Raw genomic sequence first — 21878 nt, 5'->3', positions numbered from 1 at the left:
GTTTGAGTATCTCCAAGGATGGAGACTTAACAACCTGTCTGGTCTACCTGTTCCAGTTTTCTGATCACTCCAGCAGTTAAAAAAAAAAAAATTTAGAAAAGTAATTCTTACGTTTAAATGGAATTCCCTGTATTTCAGTTTGTGCCCACTGCCTCTTGTCGTTTCACTGGACACCAGGAGAATACTCCTCCTCCGTCTTTATTGGTCCCTCTCATAAGATATTTATATGCATCAGTAAGTCCCCCCTGTGTCCCCAAGCCTTCTCAGGCTGTCTGAGCCTCTCCCTGTATAACAGATGATCCAGTCTCATAATCATCTCAGCAGCTCTTTGTAGGATTTGCTCCAGTATGTCCATGTCTGTCATGTAGTGAGGAGCCCAGAACTGGACCCAGCACTCCAGGTGTGGCCTCACCAGTGCTGAGCAGAGGGAGGATCACCTCCCTCCGCCTTCTGGCAATGCCCCTCCTAATGCAGCCCAGAGTACCGTTGGCCTTCTTTGCCACGAGGGCGCACTGTTGGCTCGTCTTCATCTTGATGTCCACCAGGACCCCCAGGTCCTTTGCCGCAAAACTGCTTTTCAGCTGGTGCTGGTTCATGGGGGTGTTCCTCCCCAGGTGCAGGACTTTGCACCTACCTGTGTTGAACTTCATGAGGTTCCTGTTGACCTATTTCTGCAGCCTCTTCAGGTCCCTCTGAAGGGCAGCCGGCCTCTCTGGTGTATCAGCCACTCCTCACAGTTTGGTATCATACGCAGACTCGACGAGGGTGCACTTTGCCCCATTTTCAAGGTCATTAATGACCATATTAAAACAGTATTGGAACCAGTGTTGACCCCTGGGGTACACCACTAGTGATGAGCCTCCATCTGGACTTTGTGCCACTGATCACAACCTTCTGCTCCTGGCAGTTCAATCCCCCTTGCTATCCACTTATCCAGTGCGTACTTCCTCAGCTTCTGCATGAGAGGCAGGGTCAGAAGCCTTACTTGAGTTTAAACAACATCCGCTCCTCTTCCCTCATTCACCAAGACAGTAATTTAATCGTAGAAAGCTTTAATTCATACAGGTTCTCTGTGCCTTTTTTATATGGCACAGTCTAATATTGTAAACTTAACAAGACCTTGAAAGATTAGGATTCGCCCTGTTCAAAGCTTTCTGATAGAGCAGAAGTCAAAACTGACAATAAGCTTTTCAAAAGACACTGAAAAGGGCTCATTTGTTGTATTTACCTTCAAGAACATATGTCCTAAACAACCTCACACTGGCTACTTGTGCCTTTTCTTTATGGCATAATACAGTGAACCTAAGAAAACCTTGAGAGATAGGATTCACCCTGTTCAAATCTTTCTAAGCAGAAGTCAAAAGATTCCAGCAAGCTTATTAAAGGAGATGGCAAAGGGCTCGTTTACTGTATTTACCTTCAAGATCAATATATGGTATCAACCACCTGATTTAGATGGGAATCCCGTTATGGATCCTTAATACATTAATGTAACTCAAGCATAACGTTATGGAAATGATTTGGGCCCAATTAAACAATTTGCGTGTTGCCTCTACTCCCAGATTTCTCCACTGATGCCAGCGCAGTGTCCCTTGCTCAGCACTCGTGCAATTGAGAGTAGAATCTGACGCAGGGTATTGTGAAATGTGATGTTTAAAAAATGCCCTCACGTAGGAGGGAGGGTCTGATGCTATTCTCATGTGAATATCAGTTTAGCTGTAACTTCACAGATCTCTTGACCTACAGCGTTATAAGGAGAATTTGGCTTAGTTATGATGGTGGAGAGTGTTCTCAATTACTGTTATAATCAATCCTCTTTTATTTTCAATCAGCAAAATCGGTGGAAGCATTCCGTGAAAATATAAAACAAATAGAACATGATCTGAAGCTGCAAGATAATTCCAAGACTGAAGTACACAAAGCTGATAATGCAAAGGAGGAAAAGAAGATTGTACACCGTTTGCTGTACCCAGACTCAGTTTTGTTCAAACGCTGGGGTGCAGATTTAAGGGAAGAGGAGCAAACTGTTGCACAGAATCTGTTCTTAAGTTATGGGTATAATGTTTATCTCAGTGATCATCTACCCCTAGACCGACCTATCAGAGACACCAGATCTCCCAGGTACAGTATAAGCCCTCTCTACATTCACAAAGAGACACAAAATGAAAGGAAAAGGGGTCCGCATTGCTTTGGACTAAGTTAAAGTAATCTACTAACAGATCTCAATTTGTGCTCTCTTTGTTTAGGGCTTTTTCCTATAATTTTCTTCCAAATCTTGCTCAGACTTGTAATACTCCAAAGACTGTGAAAAGAAGTCACAGTGTAGAGAAGACACTTAGGGAAGAGAATATAATGTTAACATTATAATTGATATTGGACTTTTAACTGTCAGTAAAAAGGGGAAAAACTAACCATAGTATTCAGAATATATGAGGCTTTCTGGTCTGTTTACATTCTGTTTAAGCCCCAAAGGCAGGGCATCTGAAGCAGGCTTTCTCTTGTCTCTTACATTGTCTTATGTAAGCCTCTTATATGCTGAGATATCCAAAGAGGTGTTTTTTAACTCCCCCCCCCCCCCTGCTTTTGGAACCCCCCTAAAATATAATAAATGAAGAAGTAAACCCCCACATTGTAAAATTCCGTCCTTTTTAACAAAATGCTTGTTTTACTTAGCTATGTTGCAGACCGTAAGTGGGGAATACCTATACTGCTTATTAAAAGTCAATTAGGAATCAAACAGGAGAGGTGGCTGGAACTAATTCTTGGCCAGTGAGTCCCAGGAAGGGTGTGGGAAGATTCAGCACTTGAGCCAAATCCCTGGTGCTCTCATCTTTAGCACTGTAGGCGTAACCGTAATGGACTGGTGACCTTGTGAGTTTCCTTATAGCCTTATTTTCTCTGTTTCCCTCTCAGTTTATCAAAGATTCTGAGGATTAATTACACGGAAAATATAGTGGGGTAAACATCTAAAGGATTAAGATGTAGGTAAGCAGTCTACTTCGTAAGAGGAAGCTTAAGGGATTTTTCCAGGAATTCATTGGTTCTTGAAGCCAATAGATAATATTTTTTAAGCAGACCAGTGGTACTGTGGGAGCTGGTATAAGCAACCATTAAAAACCTCGTTAGGAACAAAAATCTGTTAAAAAAACAAGCACATGTTTTTCTGTGTAGTGTGATAAGACACACAATTTACTGCAAAAGATAATAGTAAGCTTTACAGGAATTAACTGGTGTAAATGTGGAAGAATGTCATGAAGCCTACACCTTTGTACCTATGGTCACTTGTTCTAAATCTGGCAGAGTGTTTCAGAAAAGGACGTGGGGGGCAGAGTGGATTGCAAACTGGGCACAAATTAACAATGTCGCACTTAGGAAAAGGGGACTTGTCTTACTGGCAGCCCTCTGGAAGACGTAAAGAGCAGGTTATGCAACTGGATCCTTATTGTACTGCTTGGATGGAGCTGGTTCCATCTAGGGCAGACCATAATATGTTGCCCTTGGACTGTGGGTGTCCTCTGGGTCTTGGATCAAGCCTTAACTCTGGCACATAATGACAGTTTGCACGTGTTTCTCAGCTCATCACATCTGAAGTAGTGTGAGGGGTGTGTAGTAGCTTCCAGAGTGAGTTTTGGGGGGCTTTCATTACAGCATGTCTTGGGGTGCTCAGGTGGAGGGTGCGGAGTTGTGTGGGGCAGTGTTGCGGAGAAGGAGAAGGTCGAGGGAGACAGGCCTCGTGCGGTGGTGAGCCAGCCACGGATCCTTCTGAGGCAAGCCTGGGCGGAACGATCCCCGCTCTGCTGGGGGATTGTTTTGGAGAGCTATCCTCTGGTCTGCGTGGTCCCAAAGACTGGGGGCGGTTCTTCGCACTCTTCTGCTTAGCATCATAAAGGAATAAAAATACATCATAAAGGAATACTAATACATGAAAAAGAAATACAAATACATCACAAAGACATGTTTGCAGAGACTGTCTTTCGCACATATTATTCATCCAGGCTCCTACGCTAATAGAGAATAAAGCTAATGGAGAAATTCCAACGAAAATGCATTCCGTTCGTGCACAGTCGCCACTGTGGAGGTCTACCTGGAGCATGAGCCTGGCTCTCAGAGAGCTGCATTATGTGCAGTCTGAGTATTGCTTTTGGGAGCGTGTTTCTAAGGGGAGGGAGTGATCAGCCTGAGAATCCAGCTATGCTCTCTTGCCTGCTCTAGAGGGAGTTAATGGTTAGCACTATGAAGAAGACCCAGTCCTCACCATCTGTCCAGTGGCCGGGATGTTCATTAGCAGAGGTGACAAATTTAAAAAAAAAAAAACAATTAAAAAAACCTTTTGACAGTAAGCCAGAAGCCCAGAGGTATTCAAATAGCACAAAAGAAGTTTGTTTCAGTACTGGAAACAATTTATTCCGGGGTAGCATGGAGTTCCACAAGGCCTGGTTTACTCTGTAAGGATTTTTTAAGGTCTTTCAAGAATTTCCTAAAGAGATCCCTTGTCCAAGGGAATCCTTCTCCCACGTCAGTTTATAAGTATAGGTAAACCTACCTTGTTCTTCTTCATTGCACATACAAAGGGATTATTGTCTAATTTACTTTTGTCTGCTGTCATGTCTGGCTGTTGTAATCTCCTGTAAATGCAAAAAACCAAATTTCACTCACATGTCCACTGCCTTGTAAGCTAATCATCCCTGGCTGAGTCAACTGCATTCTTTAGTTTCAATATTTTATAAGCATTTTGTATTGAGAAACAGTAATTGTTCTTTCGTATTGTCTTAACAGGAATTTTAACTTTACCCAAATGATTTATATACATACATAACACAACTCAATTGAATAATGAAACTGGATTTGGGAATTCCTTTTTTTCACTCTTATGCTGATTTTCACTGTATGTTTTAAGCCCAACACCCTAATTCTGCCTTCTTGCAGCTGCCTTGCTCTCTGCCTTTCTTTAGAAACTGTGCTAAAGTTGTTCTTCTTCTATTACAGCTGTAAAATGAAAACATATCCGAAAGACCTTCCAACGCTCAGTGTTGTACTTATATTTGTGAATGAAGCGCTGTCAATCATCTTACGTGCAATTACTAGTGTAATTAACCGAACACCTTCTCATTTATTGAAAGAAATCATCCTGGTAGATGATTACAGTTCAGATGGTAAGTGACCCAGGGAAGGCAGGAGTCTTGCTAATTTATGCATCTGTTGTGTTGAATGACTGTTGGTGGCCTTTTGGGTGCACATGGAGTAGACCGCTCAAAATGAAGAAGTAGATTGAGTACAGGGAGAAAAAGCCAAACTGCCTTAATAGATGGAAAAAAGGCAGCTAATAAGGAACAGGATGGTGCTCTGTAAGTATTTGAAAAAGTTAAAAATCGAAGTGGGAGAGTATTTGTCATCACTGGCTCATCAGGCGCAGTACCAAAGTAAGACTATGCTAAGAAAACTATCTCTGTAGGCATCTGAAATAACTCCTTGACGAGTGGTGTCTTGCGTTGTGGAAAATACTCCTAGGGGAAGCAGTGGGTGCATCGTTGCTCTTAAAATTGAGCTGAACAAAGCATTGTAAAATGAGCTGTAAGAAACCGTCATGCCCCTGATCTTAAGGGTGCTCTTTTTTTTTTTTTCCTTGCCTGATGAGATGTGTTTGATTTCGCATTTTTCTAAGGCTTTGTAGCTGTTAGAACAACATGTCAGTTTGGGTGGAGCAAGAGTTTAAGTGAATTTCCAAAACGATGCTAAGAGGTACCAACTTTCTGTTCCTTTTCTCTGACACTATTTTTTTGTTTGATGAGGGAGTTGGCATGCCTGCAGCTCTTACAGGAGCATTTCACGTTTTCAGGGCTTGTTTATTTTCTCTTTTTCTTTCCACGTGGTAGAAGATACACACAGAAATTACAGTGCTAAGACAGCTAATTGGTTGCTGTTATGGCACATGTCTAAAGTTTCTACATACTGATGTACTTGTGTACAATTTAGAAGCCATACAGTAGCACTATATGTAAATGAAATGTAGGTACTTAATTGAACTCCTGGAATGGAAACTGGTTTTAAAAATAAGCCTCTTGAATTCATGAGTACCTGAATAATTCTACCTGTTCTATTGCAAAGAACAAATCAGTTTTCAGTCTGGAACTGGGAGAAGCTAGAAAGCCATTACCTACATGATCTTTTCCATTTCTTAATATTAACTCTTTTTTTTTTTTTTTTTTTTTTAATCATTAAAATGGGGGGCTTGGTTTTAGATGATCTGAAAGGACCTTTGGAAACACACATCAAAAATTACAATGCAAAGCATCCTGGACTGCTGAAGATCATCAGACATCAGAAAAGACAAGGCCTAACACAAGCCCGGATTTCTGGCTGGGAGGCATCAACTGCAGATGTTGTTGCAATTTTGGATGCCCATATTGAAGTGAACGTGGCATGGTAAGACTATGAAGACCGGGGGGTTTCTGAAGTGGGGAGAGGGAGGTGAACAAGGAGTATAACTATGTAGCTGGGTCAGACATCCCATATACAGTTCTCCTTTCTGGCCTGCCACACGTTAATTAACAGCCACCAAGTCATTTATTTCTGAGAGGAAAAGGGATGCAATTGTTTGAAATAAATAGCAAAGCAGACAGGTAACAGAGTAAGATGTTTAGTGAAGAGGAAGAGAGAAATGCCTACCTTCTCTGTGTATTTATTACATTTCTAGGAAAAAAGACTTCACGGAGTGAAAAAAACATAAGAATGATGCAGGTTATTTAGTTGCATGCCAGCATCTTTGTCTAAGTATATTAGACAGCCATAATACCCAAAGACTTCCAATTGGTTTGATTCTTATTCCAGCTTTGGCTAATGTTTATTTACTGTTGCCTGCTAGTTTAATAGTGCATCGTAGTTCTGTAGGACTCTTTTTGCAGAGACAAAACAAGTGGCTGATGATGGATATTTACATTCTGCTAGTTAATGATGTCTAATGGTACTGTTTTGTGTGAAATCTCCATCTTCTCTCCCCTCTGGGTTGTTGAATTCACTGGCTGAGTGTTGTCTATGTTGTCTTACTTTCTGGGAGCAAGCTGCTTCTCCCAGCCCTTCTGAGGCCAAAATGGCTCTTTGTGGTCCAGATCTCTCCTTCTCTCTCGATAACACACTGACACTCTCTAGCTGTTACAGTCTTAAAAGTAATACTGAAGTCCTTTAGTCATGGCTTTCAGGACTCACTGGGATAGGTTGGGCTGTCAAGAGTATGTAGGGAGAGATAAGGTCAGTTCTTCCAGGCCTAACAGCGACTGGGGTCCAGCAACAAGAGTCCCTCTGTCGGAGTCCAATACTCTCTGACCAGGGTCTTTTAGATATTCCACACAATAAGCGTTTAATGTTTTAATAGTAAATTTATTTATTTGAAGATATTTGATGTTACACAAGGTTTTGGTTTAGAAAAGTTATACTGCAATATACTGAAATCACAACACAAGCACAATAATAGCAATTGCAATATACCATTGAATCGCAATACAAATGTGGTTCACATTACCACTCTTTATGTGCTCATTGTCAAGATGTTGGGCATCCCTAGTTGCTGGGAAGGAATACATGGGTTGAAGCCAACTCAAGCATGTTGCTCTCTTCAAAGTTCATTTTGCTGGGTGTTCAGTTTTTATACTTTCCACTGGGCTGTGCCACATATACACTTCCCCCATGTTGGTCTGGCTGGCTCAGGAAGAGAATACGTTCTATTGATTATTTTAGGAAGGCCATGTATATAACCAGTTCCCCCACTCAACTGATACTGCCGTTTATCTCCCACGAAGGTCACCCTCCAGTCCCCTTGGTATCTGGATAAGTTCAGCTTCCTTTACAATAGCTATGGTCACTTCCTACGTTCTTCTCTGAGCTTTACGAGCACATTGTCCTTGCCTATCTTCTCTGAGCCTTCTTCCATTGTAGGGGTTCGTTGATTAGTCACACCCTTTCCCTCGTACAGCAGCCATGCCATCAAAGCAGAGGCAAAGTGGGTGAATGATCAACCTTAAATAAATGCTTAAATAAATGACTTAAACTGGCTAATCCAGTTTTAGAAACAGGTGGCAAAGTTTAGTACTGTTCATTAGATTTCCACTTTTTCAAGCTGAATGGACTCTGTTTGTTAATTTTGGTAGGGCTGAACCTATTTTGTCTCGAATAAAAGAAGATCCCACTGTTATAATATCACCGGTATTTGACAATATTCGTTTTGATGACTTTGAGCTTGTTCAGTATTCAGTGGCTGCAGATGGATTTGACTGGGAACTCTGGTGCCTTTATGAAGCTTTACCAGCTGAATGGTATGCTCTTAAAGATGAAACAGCTCCAGTCCGGTAAGTATGAATAGCATTTGAGAGTGAGCCAAGATACGTGATATCCAACGTAGAGCTAGCAGAGGAAAGATGAAGTTTCATAGGTGGTGGGATAGATACCTATGAAGCACACGATATCTAGATAGTTGGTTTGGAAGTGCGGGTTCTTCAGCAGCCCTGAAAATCCTGGTACACCAGTTGCAGGCTTGCATTACAGAATCTGCCCTGTGCTGATCCTTCTGTCAGATTTTCAGGCAATCCCCGAGTCATTGATTTTTCTGTCTTATGTTCCTTAGCTAGGAGTGTGTTAGCAATATTTATTGACTGTAGAAGATGAACTGTGGCTCCTCTCCGTGCTTGCCCAACAGTAAAAAGTGGATCTCACAACACTGCTGGACAATTGTGTGTCTGAGCTGTGAGGACTCTCATGGATTCAAGTTGTGCAGTTCTTTCTTTGGAGATGTTGGATTACATTGATCTTGGGCAGCCTTTTTCAACCCTTATCGCTTGTGTATCACACAAAAGCAGGAAAAAGTCATGAACACAATACACAGTACCCAACAGCTGTTATACCTGAAGTGACCAACACTGCTAGGCTTAGGATCCAATATATTTACTTCTGTTCCTGATACCTTCCTTAACTGCTCAGATTAGTTTACATATTCAACACAGGATGGTTGCTGGTTATAGCAACCTATGATAGCAGCAGCCATTTCCTGCTGAGTACATAAACCCATTTGTTTCCTTGTTCTACAAAGATGTCAGATGTTGTTGACTGGCCCTTAGCTATCAATAGCCATCTATCAAACAATATGAAAAAAAACTAACAAGAGATAAGATATAATCATCAGTTTTTTCTAGTCCACCTTATTTTATGTGGCTTACGTGGCAAGGTTTTGGTAGTGAGGGAGGCTGCAGGGGTGGCTTCTGTGAGAAGAGGTGAGGGGCTGCCCCCATGTAGAACATGGCCTATTCCAGCTGACGCCAAAATGGACATGGTGCTGGCCAAAGCTGAACCAATCAGCAACGCTGCTGGTGGTGCCTCTGCGATAACGTATTTAAGATAGGGTAAAAAATGCTGCGCAGCAGCTGTGAGTGAGAGGAGTGAGGAAGAAATACGAGAGAAACAGCCCTGCAGAGACTGAGGTCAGTGAAGAAGGAGGGCAGGAGGTGCTCCAGGCGCTGGAGCAGAGATTCCCCTGCAGCCCCTGGCGAAGACCATGGTGAAGCAGGTTGCCCCCCCGCAGCCCATGGAGGACCATGCCAGCCAGATATCCAGCTGCAGTCCGTGGAGGACCCCTCACCAGAGCAGGTGGATGTGCCCTGAAGGAAGATGCAACCTGTGGAGAGCCCATGCTGGAGCAGGCTCCTGGCAGGAGCTACAGCCTGTGGAGAAATGCTCAGGCAGGAGCAGGTTTTCTGGCAAGAACTGCAGCCTGTGTGGGACCCACGCTGGAGCAGTCTTCTCCTGAAGAACTGTACTCTGTGGAAAAGGGCCCATTCTGGAACAGTTCTTGAAGAACTGCAATCTATGGGAAGGACCCATGTTTGAGTGGCTCATGAAGGACTGTATCCCATGGGAGAACCCTACGCTGGAGCAGGGGAACAGTGTGAGGAGGAGGAAAGAGTGGCAGAGATGAAGTGTTATGAACTGACTAGAACCACCATTTTTCATTGCCATGCCCTGCTCAGGGCAGGGGGAGGAGGTAGAAGAGTCAGGAGTGAAGTTGAACCTGGAGAGAAGGGGTGATGGAGGGAAGGTGGTTTAGTTTTGGTTTTGTCTTTCTCACTATCCTCCTTTATTTTTAATTGGCAATAACTTAAATTAGTATTCCCCAAGTTGAGCCTATTTTGTTGGTGATGGTAACTGGTGAATGACCTCCCTACCTTTATCTTGACCCATGAGCTTTTTCATCTTATTCTCTTCCCCTGTCTGGCTGAGAAGGGGGAATGAGAGAGCAGCTTTGTGGGCACCTGGTGGCAGCCAGCCAAGGTTAACCCACCATATTTTTTTATATAAAGGGCTTTAAAATTTACTGTGTAGATCCTGAGGAGGAAAGGCACCATGAAAACATTTGAAAACAAACTACTGTGTTTGTCAGACAAGATGGTAGAATTTTTCATTTGTATACTACTACACCTGGTAGCCAAGCGTTGGAGATAAGGCTGCACAGATACCTAGATAAAGAACTATGGGTGAAATTGGCACCCGTATGTGTTTAAAATATTATATAGTGAGCATTAATGGTTCGGGCAGGAGAACGGAATGAAAGCAAGCCAAATGTAGGTTAAAGAATGTTTTGGGGGGTGGGGTGTCCACAATTCTTAGACCAGAGAAAATAGAAGTGGGTTTGGTCATAGAGAATGGGGATATCATAAGAGCACCAAATCCCCTTTCAGTCCCCTTTCCCCCACCTCTAGGATGGATTCGTCTACAATGGAATTGGTTCTACCAGACAATCGTCTCATGTCTCTTTCAAAACCTCAAGTGATTCCACAATTCCCCCTGGGAACAGGCTTTAGTGTTTAAGTTTCCTTAATGTCAGGAAAAAATTCATAATGTCCAACCTAATTCGTCCTTGCTGCAGTTTAATCTGATTTCTTTCTTCTTGTTTTAAATATTTGAAAATTATTGTTACCTCTCCTCTCAAAATAGATCTAATTCTTAAAAAAATACTAGATCATGCTTTTTAGACCATTGACCAAATTTATTTGCTGTCTTCTGGATTCTTTAATGTTGATCCACATGTTGTTCTGAATTAAATCTGTTACTCTCTCTTGGATATAACTGGAATCCTTCTGGGAGTTCAAGATGTGATTGATGGCTAATTGACTTGACTTTATTTCCATCGTTGTTTCTTCTTCTACTTGTTTGGTTCTCCAGGAGCCCATCTATAATGGGGATTTTTGCTGCAGATAGGAAATTTCTGGGTAAGATTGGTGTACTGGATGGTGGAATGCACATATATGGAGGAGAAAACGTGGAACTTGGCCTGAGGGTAAGCCTATATTTTCATCTTTTACTGAAAGACAATGAGAATTAGTATGTGATTTTTCTGAAAGCACTCAGGCCACTGGCTATTTTCCAAAGCATGGGTTAATATTTCAGAACAATTCTGTTTTATTTTGGGTACCAAAGGGAAGGGACAGTGTCGTGGTTTAAGCCCAGCCGGCAACTAATCACCACACAGCCGCTCACTCACTCCCCCCAGGTGGGGTGGGGGAGAGAACCAGAAGAGTAAAAGTGAGAAAACTCGTGGGCTGAGATAAAAACAGTTTAATAGGTAGAGCAAAAGAACACTGCGCGGAGAAGCAAAGCGAAAGAAGGAATTAATTCACCACTTCCCGTCGGCAGGCAGGTGTTCAGCTATCTGCAGGGAAGCAGGGCTCTATCACGCGTAGCGGTTGCTCGGGAAGACAAACGCCATTACTCCGAATGTCCCCCCCTTTCTTCTTCCTCCCCCGGCTTTATATACTGAGCATGATGTCATATGGTATGGAATATCCCTTTGGTCAGTTGGGGTCAGCTGTCCCAGCTGTGTCCCCTCCCAACTTCCCGTGCACCCCCAGCCCACTCACCGGTGGGGTGGGGTGAGGAGCAGAAAAGGCCTTGGTGCTGTGTGAGCCCTGCTCAGCAGTAACTAAAACATTCCTGCTTTATCAACATTGTTTCCAGCCCAAATCCAAAACACAGCCCCATACTAGCTGCTATGAAGAAAGTTAACCCCATCCCAGCCAAAACCAGCACAGACAGATTTCCAAAAGTGTTTAAGGCTCATCAGCAGGCTTTTGTTGATACTTCTTAAGGATTTGGGCTCCTGACACAAAAACCTACTTAAGTGAGGAAATACTGAATCTCGCAAGATGTGGTTCTCTGCAGAAATTTAAGGTATATGTCTCTTGGCTCAGCAAAAGAATAAGATAAGATCAAGTTAAATGAAGTTATGTATTAGGGAAAAAAAACAAACCCAAACCCAGAAAGAGGTCTGTCTGCCCTAGAAAGTAATGTGTTCTTCAACATTGGATGTCTTCAAATCAAGAATAGAGGCGTTTTGGTTTTTGCCAGAATAGTTTTATCTGGAATGTCTTTAGTTATTAGGGAACATGTGAGAGTACAAAAAATTCTATTGATGAGTATTTTTTAAAAGTAATGGTGGTTGGAGATAGTCTAGAAGACCTGAGAAGGAAAAAAATTTGAGATAGCGCTTATCACTATAAAGAAGAGAAAGGATGGTAGGACATGAGAATTGTAAACCTGTTAGCAAGACTTAAATGTCTAGGGGAAAAGGGTTTGCTTATTTTCTTTTTCTGTGAAGATGAAAACTAGGGGGCTTTGAAAGAAGTCAGTAACCAGTTTCAAAAGGAACAGGAAGAGGAGGTACTTAATTCTTTCAGGAGCAGAGCTCCTTTCAAAGGTGGGGAGACTGAACAGTTACGGAAGAAAAACCTACTCAGAGTTAGTAAACGAAAGTGAATCACAGGAATATGCCGAAAGTCCCCTGACCTGAAAATAATTGGGGGTTGAGAGAGGTAACATACGTAGTTGTCGTCTTCTTAACCTTCCCCAGGAATAAGTTTGCAGTCACTGTGGGATACAGAATACTAGACTAGATGGACCACTGGTCCAGTATGGGCATTTTCTCATGTTCTTACAGCTTTTTCTTTTTTGTTCTGTTATCTATTAGTAAGCACATAAAAGATAATACAGACAATATGCATTTTGTGAACAAATCATGTTAAACAAGTCTAGCGTTTTTTTCTATAACAGGGTAACATGTTTTTTGCAAAGGAGAACAATAGCAGTAATTAGGAAAAACATGAGGAATAAACAGCTACAGAGGTGTAGGTTGGGGAACATCCAGCTAGAAAAGAACTGGAAGTAACAGACTTTGCATGAGTCAACATGGCCATGCAGCTGGATGGGAAAGGATGGCATTGATGATCCTTCTCTCATACTGCTAAGCTCTCATCTGGAGTTGTGTTTTGAGTTCTGGGACCATACATCAGGAAATACGTGGAGGAGTTGAGTGATCTGAGGGAAAGGAAAGAGAACGAATAGAGTTCCTGCAATAAGTGACATTATAGCAGAAATAGGTCTAAATGAGGATTTTTTTTGTTTGTAGAAGAGACGATCAAGAGGAAATATAGAAACAGTCTTCCAAACGTGCTAAATGCTATGTTAAGCAAAGCCCCTGTGTGTGAGGCACCACTCTGAGTCACGTGGCTCTACTACCTTGGGCTGATACGATATTGGAGATGTTGACACATTTCTCCATTACTCGTGGTGGACATGGCCAAAGACCCCCTGCTTCTGTGAGACTGAAATGTCACATGTCATCACCTCATGTCTTGGGAGGCAGGTTGTGAATTAATATTTCAGTTCTGTTGCTTGAAAAAACATTTACACTTTCTTTATTGCCCTGCACCATTCACAGTGGTAGCAATGTATGTCTACTCTGTAGTCATTTATACAAATGCTGGAGGTGAAAACAATGGAGAATCGGTTCAGTTAAATCACAAAGCTGCTCTGAAAATTGACTGTAAAAATAGTATTAAAGATCTCTGTTGACTTCCATCCTGAGGGTTTCTTGTGTCAAATATGCTTGGTTAGCACGCAAGCAGCCTCCTCTGTTTTTCTTTAGCCAGCTGCCAGTCCTGGAAAATTTAATGTGAACATGTGAAGGAAGTCTATAGCACACAATAGAGCATTGTGTGATGATCCCTAAACTAGGACAATAAATCTGCATTGTGCGGGGCCATGTGGGCTTGCCAGCTTGAGTTCAGTTCTGCATAGCTGCTTGCCTTTTGAGGAGCTTCCACGCTTTCACCGGTTCACGTATAGTCAGGTTGGGTGTGTGTGTTCTGTATCTCTTTGAATTCCATGTAGAACTTTTCCAGGAATCCACTGGATTTTTTTTCTTTCTCTTGAATTCTCCCTAGTGTGTAAGATCTTGCAGGAGCAGTTTTGCTCTTGGCATGTTCTGGGCAATGTTACTGCTTCTGAAGGATTCAGGTCCATAACCACCACAGTATTTAGCAGTCTAGCTCGTGGTGAGATCAGTTGGAGGTATGTACCAGTTTGCCTTAGTGCATCTATGGCAATTGATCTGAGTGCCTTGTCACAGGAAAAGGATGGGTAGTTTTGTTAATGATGATGGCAAAGAAAGAGAAGAACAAACTCGCCTTTATTCTCCTGGACCTGTGATAGGGCTACACACAGTAGAAGCTGAAGATGTTGAAAAATTCTTTTCCTTTACTCATCAGGAAATACAGCTTTGAATGTTGAGTGCCTGCCAGTTCATCTGGTGAAGGAGTGAGGGGAGCAGAAACGGAAGCACTTCAACAAAAAGTGCGAAGAATTGGAATAAATAGGCAACTTTACCTCAAATTCTTTCTTCTTGACCTAGGCCTGGCAGTGTGGAGGTAAAGTGGAAGTGCTGCCCTGTTCAAGAATTGCCCATTTGGAAAGAGCTCACAAGCCTTACCTGCTGGACTTCAGCGTCGCGGTGAAACGCAACGCCTTGCGGGTAGCTGAAGTGTGGATGGATGACTACAAGTACATGGTCTACTTTGCATGGAATCTTCCAATTGAGGTGGCAGTGTTTCTCTGTGTTTTGAATTGGAATCCAAAGTCTAAAAGCGGTCAAATAAGAGCATGTGGTCACACAGAAAAAGGCATAGTGTGGTTATAAGAGTCTTTGTGAAAATAAAAAAATTATTAATATTGTTATGTTAATAAATATTGATATGGATGGCATCCAAGAGCCATAATCATAGACATGTTCCTCTTAGGCTCAGACCAAGAGCCAATGCCTAGCTTAAAGAATAGAAAATGAAATTGTTTAACATGTTTTTTGACTTTTTTAGAGAAAGCAGGGAATATTTTACCTGGAATATTCATAATTTTGCATGAAAGAGCATGTCTCTAGTGATCTGGGTGTCCCTGAATATCTTTTTAAATAAGCAAAATTGAACTATAAATAGAAAATTCAATTACTCTTCTTCATGTACCCAACGACTTTTATTAAGTGAGCTTTCCTCTCTGCAGCCCAAAGTTCTGCTTTTTTTTTTCCTGGAAGAAAAAGAGAAAAGTCTTACAGCATCCTTGGAAGGTTGAAAAATGGTTAATACCAGGAAATTAGGAACTTTCCTTTAATAATAGTAATCTAAGTCCTTTAAATTACAGAGTTCTTTTTCCTTTTGATTAACTTCAGGACTTCTGAATACGGTTTTAACTTTTCTCCAGCACAAACTTTTGAAGATACTGAAAGTGTCGAGACCAGGTCTTTTGAGTATTGATAACTTCAGTTAATAAAAAAACTGTATGAATTTTCCCAGCCTGCACTTCAGTGGATTTATGAATCTTGAACAAACGAAGAATAGCCTCCCATCTCCTTGTGTTTTCTTGAACAGATATTAAAGAAACAAATTAAAATATATAGTGATACAGCATAAACTAAAACTTCAGAAAAAACCACTTTTCTTCCCCATTAATTAGCTTTTACTGTAAATATTTGCAATTTTTCATCTGAAAATGCTAGTCATCAAAAACTAAGCCGTTGATAGGAACACAAATATCAGTTTTAGCACTGAATGAAACTTGAGTAAAACTTGTTCATCTTTAATGACCCTTTTCTCTAGGATGTACAAGTCTATTTGAAATTCCTAACCTAACTTATTCAGGTCACGGTCTGCACTTTACAGAACTGCCTTAAAGGCACGGTGTAAGCTCCCATTGGACTCATTTCTGTCAAACTTTCCTGCTGGAGCTTTTCCACTTTGCATAAGAAGTTACACAGTCTTGGAAAGAATAGTTTGAGTCTTGATTGCTCCCATGTGAGATGAGCGTCACAGTCAACAGACTATTGATCAAACTAAGGTTGTTAACAAGCTCTGTCTTACTTTTCGCTTTGAGCTAGATTTCTTTTTTTGTCTACTACTGCTTCCTAGCCAAATCTAACTTTGATATTCTTTATATTTATGAAGTCATAACATGTTAGTTTTTCAGTAATTTATTGGCGCCTCTAGGTAAACATGTTCTGAAATTCTGAAGTTTAAAAAATGTACAGTTTTTTTCTTTTTAAATGAACTTTTAAATATATTTTTTATGTTATGAATAGGCATATGGAGAAATAAGTCTGTATTTTCCCTAGTTTCTCAGACCACTTTAATGTTCTGAAATTAAACATGTTGTTCTTGCAGAATCCTGGAATAGACTTTGGAGATGTTTCTTCCAGAAAAGAGCTAAGGAAAAAACTGAACTGTAAAGGCTTTGACTGGTACATAAAAAATATTTACCCTAATTTAATATTACTTCCCAACATTGTTGGCTATGGAACAGTAAGTATTGAGTCTGTTTATTTGAAATATGGAACAACTAATTAGCTCTGCTGTTATGAAGAGTTTTTGTGAACACTGTTTTGCTGATTGTGATATATTTTCCTAGAAACTTTAAAAAGAGTTTTACATGTCTTTCTAGACACTGAAGCTTTCTACAGTCTTTTTCATACTAGTTGTCAGTCTAGATTTTCAAAACTGTGGTTATTGTGCATGTACTCATGGGAGAACAACAGTAGCTTGGGAAGGTGCTTAACATGCGTTTTTTTTTTTTATTGCATGTAAAACTCATCTATTGACCATCAAGAATGGATCAGTATCTTCTCATAAGGGCCTGAATTTTTCAGTGGAATAGATGGATTTTTTTTTTCTTCCTTCAGAGACTAGCAGGATAATTTGGAAAGCATGAAGACATGAATCAAGATAGTGTGTAATACATTGGAAGTTAGGCCACTGTTTGCGAAAGGGAGAACTAATCACCTAGGCTGCAGTGGCTTCTTAATATAGGTAGGCATTTTCTAGACCCAAGCTTGCATAGCTTGCTGGAGCTGGGCAGTGGTACTCACCTGTTTGGAGCTGCCTGGTGACTTCTGAAATGCTGCTACATGGCACGATGTTGATGGGTCTTTGAAGGACCTTAGATTTACTTTTGATTTTTGCTGTGATGAATCATTTCTACAAAGGTAATCTGAGATTTCTTTTCTAAACCCATATTGTGTCTTCCACTTCAGGATTCAATGCAGAGCTCTGAATAAACTTGCCTTGCTCCTAGGACAGTTTTTAAAATTAGCAGTGGGGAGTTGAAAACAGGATTGCTGTTCCTCACGGTAAATTTCCAATTTTATTCTGCAGATGAAAAACACATTGAAAGAAGACATCTGTATTGATCAGGGCCCGGTCCCCGGAAACACACCAATTATGTATCCCTGTCATACATACTCACCACAGGTAATGCAAGCAACTGACCAGATCTTCACATATGAGCTGTTGCTAAGTGTTCCTTTCAAGCCTCCACAGGGCCATGAAATAGGCACTTCAAAACTATTATCTCTGTGCTCTCTAAAGGGGAATATTAACCTTTATTTCATTAAATCCTGCTCCCCAATGCGACTGGCAGCAGAGCATGTTCCCATGGAGATCTAAGTGCATTAAACTAAGGCTTTTGGTTTAGCCTTGCCAAAAAGTTGTGAGACCTCATCGTGATACTGATTGATCTTGTTGATTAACAGAAGATCAGTGGGATGAAAGGGAGAGAAGTGGAGCTCTTTCTCATACCTCACTGCCTGTCCTCTCAGTAGGAGGGAAGCTAAGGGTTACCATTCAGTTGTAAGCATCTAGTTTTTCTTTATTGGAAAGCAGAAAGATGTTGTATAGGGTCAAATTCATCCTGGTTTAATTACTGAGAGATCAGTGAATGCTGGTGCTGTACAGCTGATACCTCTCAATATCAGTTTTGGAACTGTCTGCTATCATCTGCTGATGAGATTTCCCTGGTATCTTAATTCCCTGACAGTGGTCTCGCCTTCCCTTTCAGCACGTCTTTTATCACAGCACTGGAGAAATGTATGTAGGAGGTTTACGTGCCCGACGGAATGCCTTTGATAGATGCCTAACAGACCCTGGGAATGGGGACCTGCCAGTTTTAGAGCAGTGTGACACAGCTGTGAATAAAGGCCTGAACTTGCACTGGGATTTTAAGCAGGTAGGTGGCTTTCTATATCCCCGCATTTCAATAAGCTTTCCCATTATAATGAATCCTTAGACACTTTCCTTGCAAAGCAGTTCGCTTCTGAGTAATGTTGCCTCCATTTCAAGACTTACAGGTGCCACTGCAAGAGCTACGGTGAAGCTGATTGAGTTGTCAGGGTTGTGTGATGTTAAAAACAAGGGGATGGTCACACAGCTGAAGCTGACTGAATTACCAGAATTTAACCAGTTCTCACTTGTTGTCTGAACCATAGCCACTTATTTGTCCTCCAACTATCTGTCAGTCTTGGTGGTATCAGCCGGTTTAAGCCTTTTACTTGATGGTTTAAGTCTTTTAATTTTTAGCCGGGCCGACTCAAAACACTCACCTGCTCAGTTATCAACAGTTCAGCTAACGGGCAGGGAATGTGCAAGCCCAGGTGCCTCTGTTGCTTTTGATGGTCTGACTATACATTGGGAACCCTCTCCGCTGTCCACCATCTGTCTTGCCAGCCTCCTCACGGGACCTGTTGGGCTTAGGGAAAAAGCGGGCTGATGCCTCATCCTCCTCACTCTCTCATACCAGCGTCTGAGCATGGAATTCCTTATTGGAGATGAGGCTAGGTTCATCCCTTCAGAGCTCAGGTTACAGCTGGCAATTAGAACCTTCACGCCATCTCCGCTTGTCTCCGTTTGCGTGGGATTTACGGCAGCCGATGCCGATGTGCTTAAGATTCCAAGTGATACTTTCATATTCTGTATTCAGTGCCTCTGAATATGATGAAACTAGCTTAGTCAGATAGTCTAAGACAGATACTGCCACGCTGCTGGGGCAGGGTAAACAGGCAGCAGTGATAATGATGGAGGGAGAGGTGGGAAAAGAAGCCATGCAGCTTCTCCCCTCTTAGGCAGTTCAAACCTTATTAGCTTTATGCAATTAATAATTAATTAATTTTACATGTAATGCATGGGCCTGCTTACTTTATCCCTCTCTCAGTGAAAAGCTAAGCAGGAGACAAATCTTGTGAGAGAATGGTAGAGAACAGAGGAGTTGAACTGGTGAAAGACAAAGGTTTCAGTGATGTCCACCAAGTAATATAACCTACATGGTCTGCAGAAATTCCGCTGACACAGGCTTTCCTTTATCTTTAGTCTGGTCTGTAACCACGAAACTTAGAAAAAGTTGCAGGTATGTTTCTGGAAGATTTAGACCCACCCTTAAAAGTAAACCTTCAGGTCCTTGTGTGCATCGAGCATCATCATAGTGAAACAACTGGCTGCCTGAAGGAGCTGGTTAACATCCTGTTTGTTCTGGAGCCCAACCCCTTATGAAAATCCTCATTTCCAGTGTGATGAGTTGACGTAAACCAACCCCACCCCATTCGCAACAGTTGGTGCTGAAATATTGACTTAGAGATAAGAGATTAATATTCTCTTACCTGTTATTAGCTCTCTTCTTTTGAAACAGGATGCAGTATTAAAATTTACTAAAATGATTTTTTGAACTGTTAAAAAAAACCCCAAACACCCCACAAAAAACAAAGACCACTCCCCCTCACCCCCAGCCCCAACAAAACAGATACAAAATAAACCTGTAAATACATTTTAATATGCCTTGGAGAGTTCCATAAGCTGTCGTGTGTCATTAGCCTGAGGCAAATGCAACATTTCTCTTTCAGGTCTGTGACCTACTAGTGTTTCTCAGACGCCTTTGTAGAGGCCAAGAGAATTGCTTCCTGACTGAGCACTAAATTTATAAGCCCTCAACTTCCCTCATATTTCCTTTCCTTTTGTAGGGATCAGCCGTAATCAACAGGAGCACTAAAAGATGCCTCGAAATCACGGCAGACGATGCAGTTTCATACAGACTTGTAGTGCGGACCTGCACTGGACAAAGGTGGAATATCCAACACACGGTTAAGGACTGGGGAAAGACACAAGACCAGGAGCAGAAGACACAGCACTGAGAGCATTGACCAGAGGACGTTTTTCCTTGAAAATGGCTACGTTCATAACGCAGCACTGAAAGCAATGTTTTCAATAGTTTGCTTACACAGAAGAGAGAAGCAGTTACATCTAAGAGTGTTTCAACCCACCTGAGCTCCTTATGTTGTCCTTGGAAGCGCCTATCTCTGCTTATTAATGAAAGACCAGTGTAAGCACTCCAACTTTCTAACTTTGTTATTTCGGTTAGATATGAAAATTCAGAAGAAATGAAAGTGGGTCTGGCTTCCTCTTGTACACAGAGTTTCTCTCAGGCTGAATTGGACTATTTTTCTTGTCTTGTGTCATATAGGTAATGCAAAACTTCTTGTTAAGATGTGCTCATGCTAGTGGGTGAAATGAAATACATCCTTTTTCTTCTGTCCCTATAAATTGTCTAGACATAATTCAGTTTCTCAGTGAAGTTTATTAGTTTCAGCAGTGTGCCACACTAAGGCTGTTTTACGTTTACCTAAGTGAAGTTGGTTTGTGCTAGCCAGCTGACAGCATGGATGAAGTCCCCTTGGAAGCAAGGGGATTCAGCTCAGTGGTTTCACAAACTGATACAAGGCCAATGCAATAGCACGTGTCTGTCAAAGAAACTGAGTAAAATACGGCATGACTTGCTAATGGGAGGCAACTTCCAGGTGGCCACGATATGAGTTCTTGTAGAAATAGGGTTAGGTGGAAGTGGCTGTCCTACTTCTTAGAGCAACCACTCCTAGGACCTATGCTTATTTATTAACGGGAACTCCTGTAAAATAAACTTGTTGAAACTATAGTGTTTCAGCCCAAAGTCCTTTTGTTATCAAAAGGGTGTTGAGCATTTTATCTGAATAGAAAGTGTATTCAGGGTTTGTTTGAATATTTGTTTGAATGTAATCCAATATGATTTGTTTTTTCCTTTCTAATTTCTCTGTAAACTTGATGTGAACAATCTGATATTCAGGGTTGGAACTGGACAAGCTCTTCTTATAGGACAGTCTTTGGTCCTTAGGGTCTGTATTTTTCTGTTCTGAAAACTGATTCTTAAAAATGCCACATTGAAACAAGATTGAATTTAAACTATTGAAGTCAACTTTTATTCCCATGTCCTGGGTCAAAGCCAAAAATGGCAAAGAAAGAGGAATATGTGCTCTGGTGGTTTTCTGCATCTTCAACAGTGTGTTTTACCAAAGTCAAAGGATTAGTATTTTGGCAAGCACAATGAGGACAGTGAGAGTTTTGCCAGTAGAACTAAAATGATAATCTGGCCTAATGGTGATGATGAATAAAAAGTGTTCGCATAGTCATTTTCCCATCTTAATATACCACTTCAGTAGGATCAAAATGTAGTGGACATTCGGACAATTTTGTTTTGAACTTTTAGAGTTTGGGAAAACATGAAAATTTTCCAGGAAGTCTAGATTTTCTGGTTCTTAATGTGTGGCCTCTGGTTATACACAGGAGTTAACACTGAAACAAAATGCTTCCAATATTTTGATTTATCTCAAGTTTGAGTTGTTTTAATTTCTTGAAGCCTCTCCACAAACATTCCTTTTTGGCTAATTTTGT

The 21878-nt window shown here is 41.4% G+C and overlaps 1 protein-coding gene across 1 annotated transcript; it reads left to right on the top strand.

Moving 5' to 3' along the window:
- The first annotated feature begins 853 nt into the window (after positions 1-853).
- On the top strand, positions 854-20308 carry GALNT8 (polypeptide N-acetylgalactosaminyltransferase 8). The gene is made up of 11 exons (XM_059816726.1): positions 854-1031; positions 1833-2121; positions 4987-5153; positions 6240-6423; positions 8142-8339; positions 11203-11317; positions 14726-14911; positions 16521-16658; positions 17508-17603; positions 18190-18357; positions 20138-20308. Exons 1-11 carry the CDS (start codon positions 854-856, stop codon positions 20306-20308), a joined length of 1890 nt encoding a protein of 629 aa, XP_059672709.1.
- The last annotated feature ends 1570 nt before the right edge of the window (positions 20309-21878 follow it).

This window comes from Gavia stellata, chromosome 4, assembly GCF_030936135.1.
Source record: "Gavia stellata isolate bGavSte3 chromosome 4, bGavSte3.hap2, whole genome shotgun sequence".
Classification (NCBI taxonomy): Eukaryota; Metazoa; Chordata; class Aves; order Gaviiformes; family Gaviidae; genus Gavia; species Gavia stellata.
Note: the sequence above shows the minus strand (reverse complement) of the source record. Positions and strands in the feature narration are given on the sequence as shown.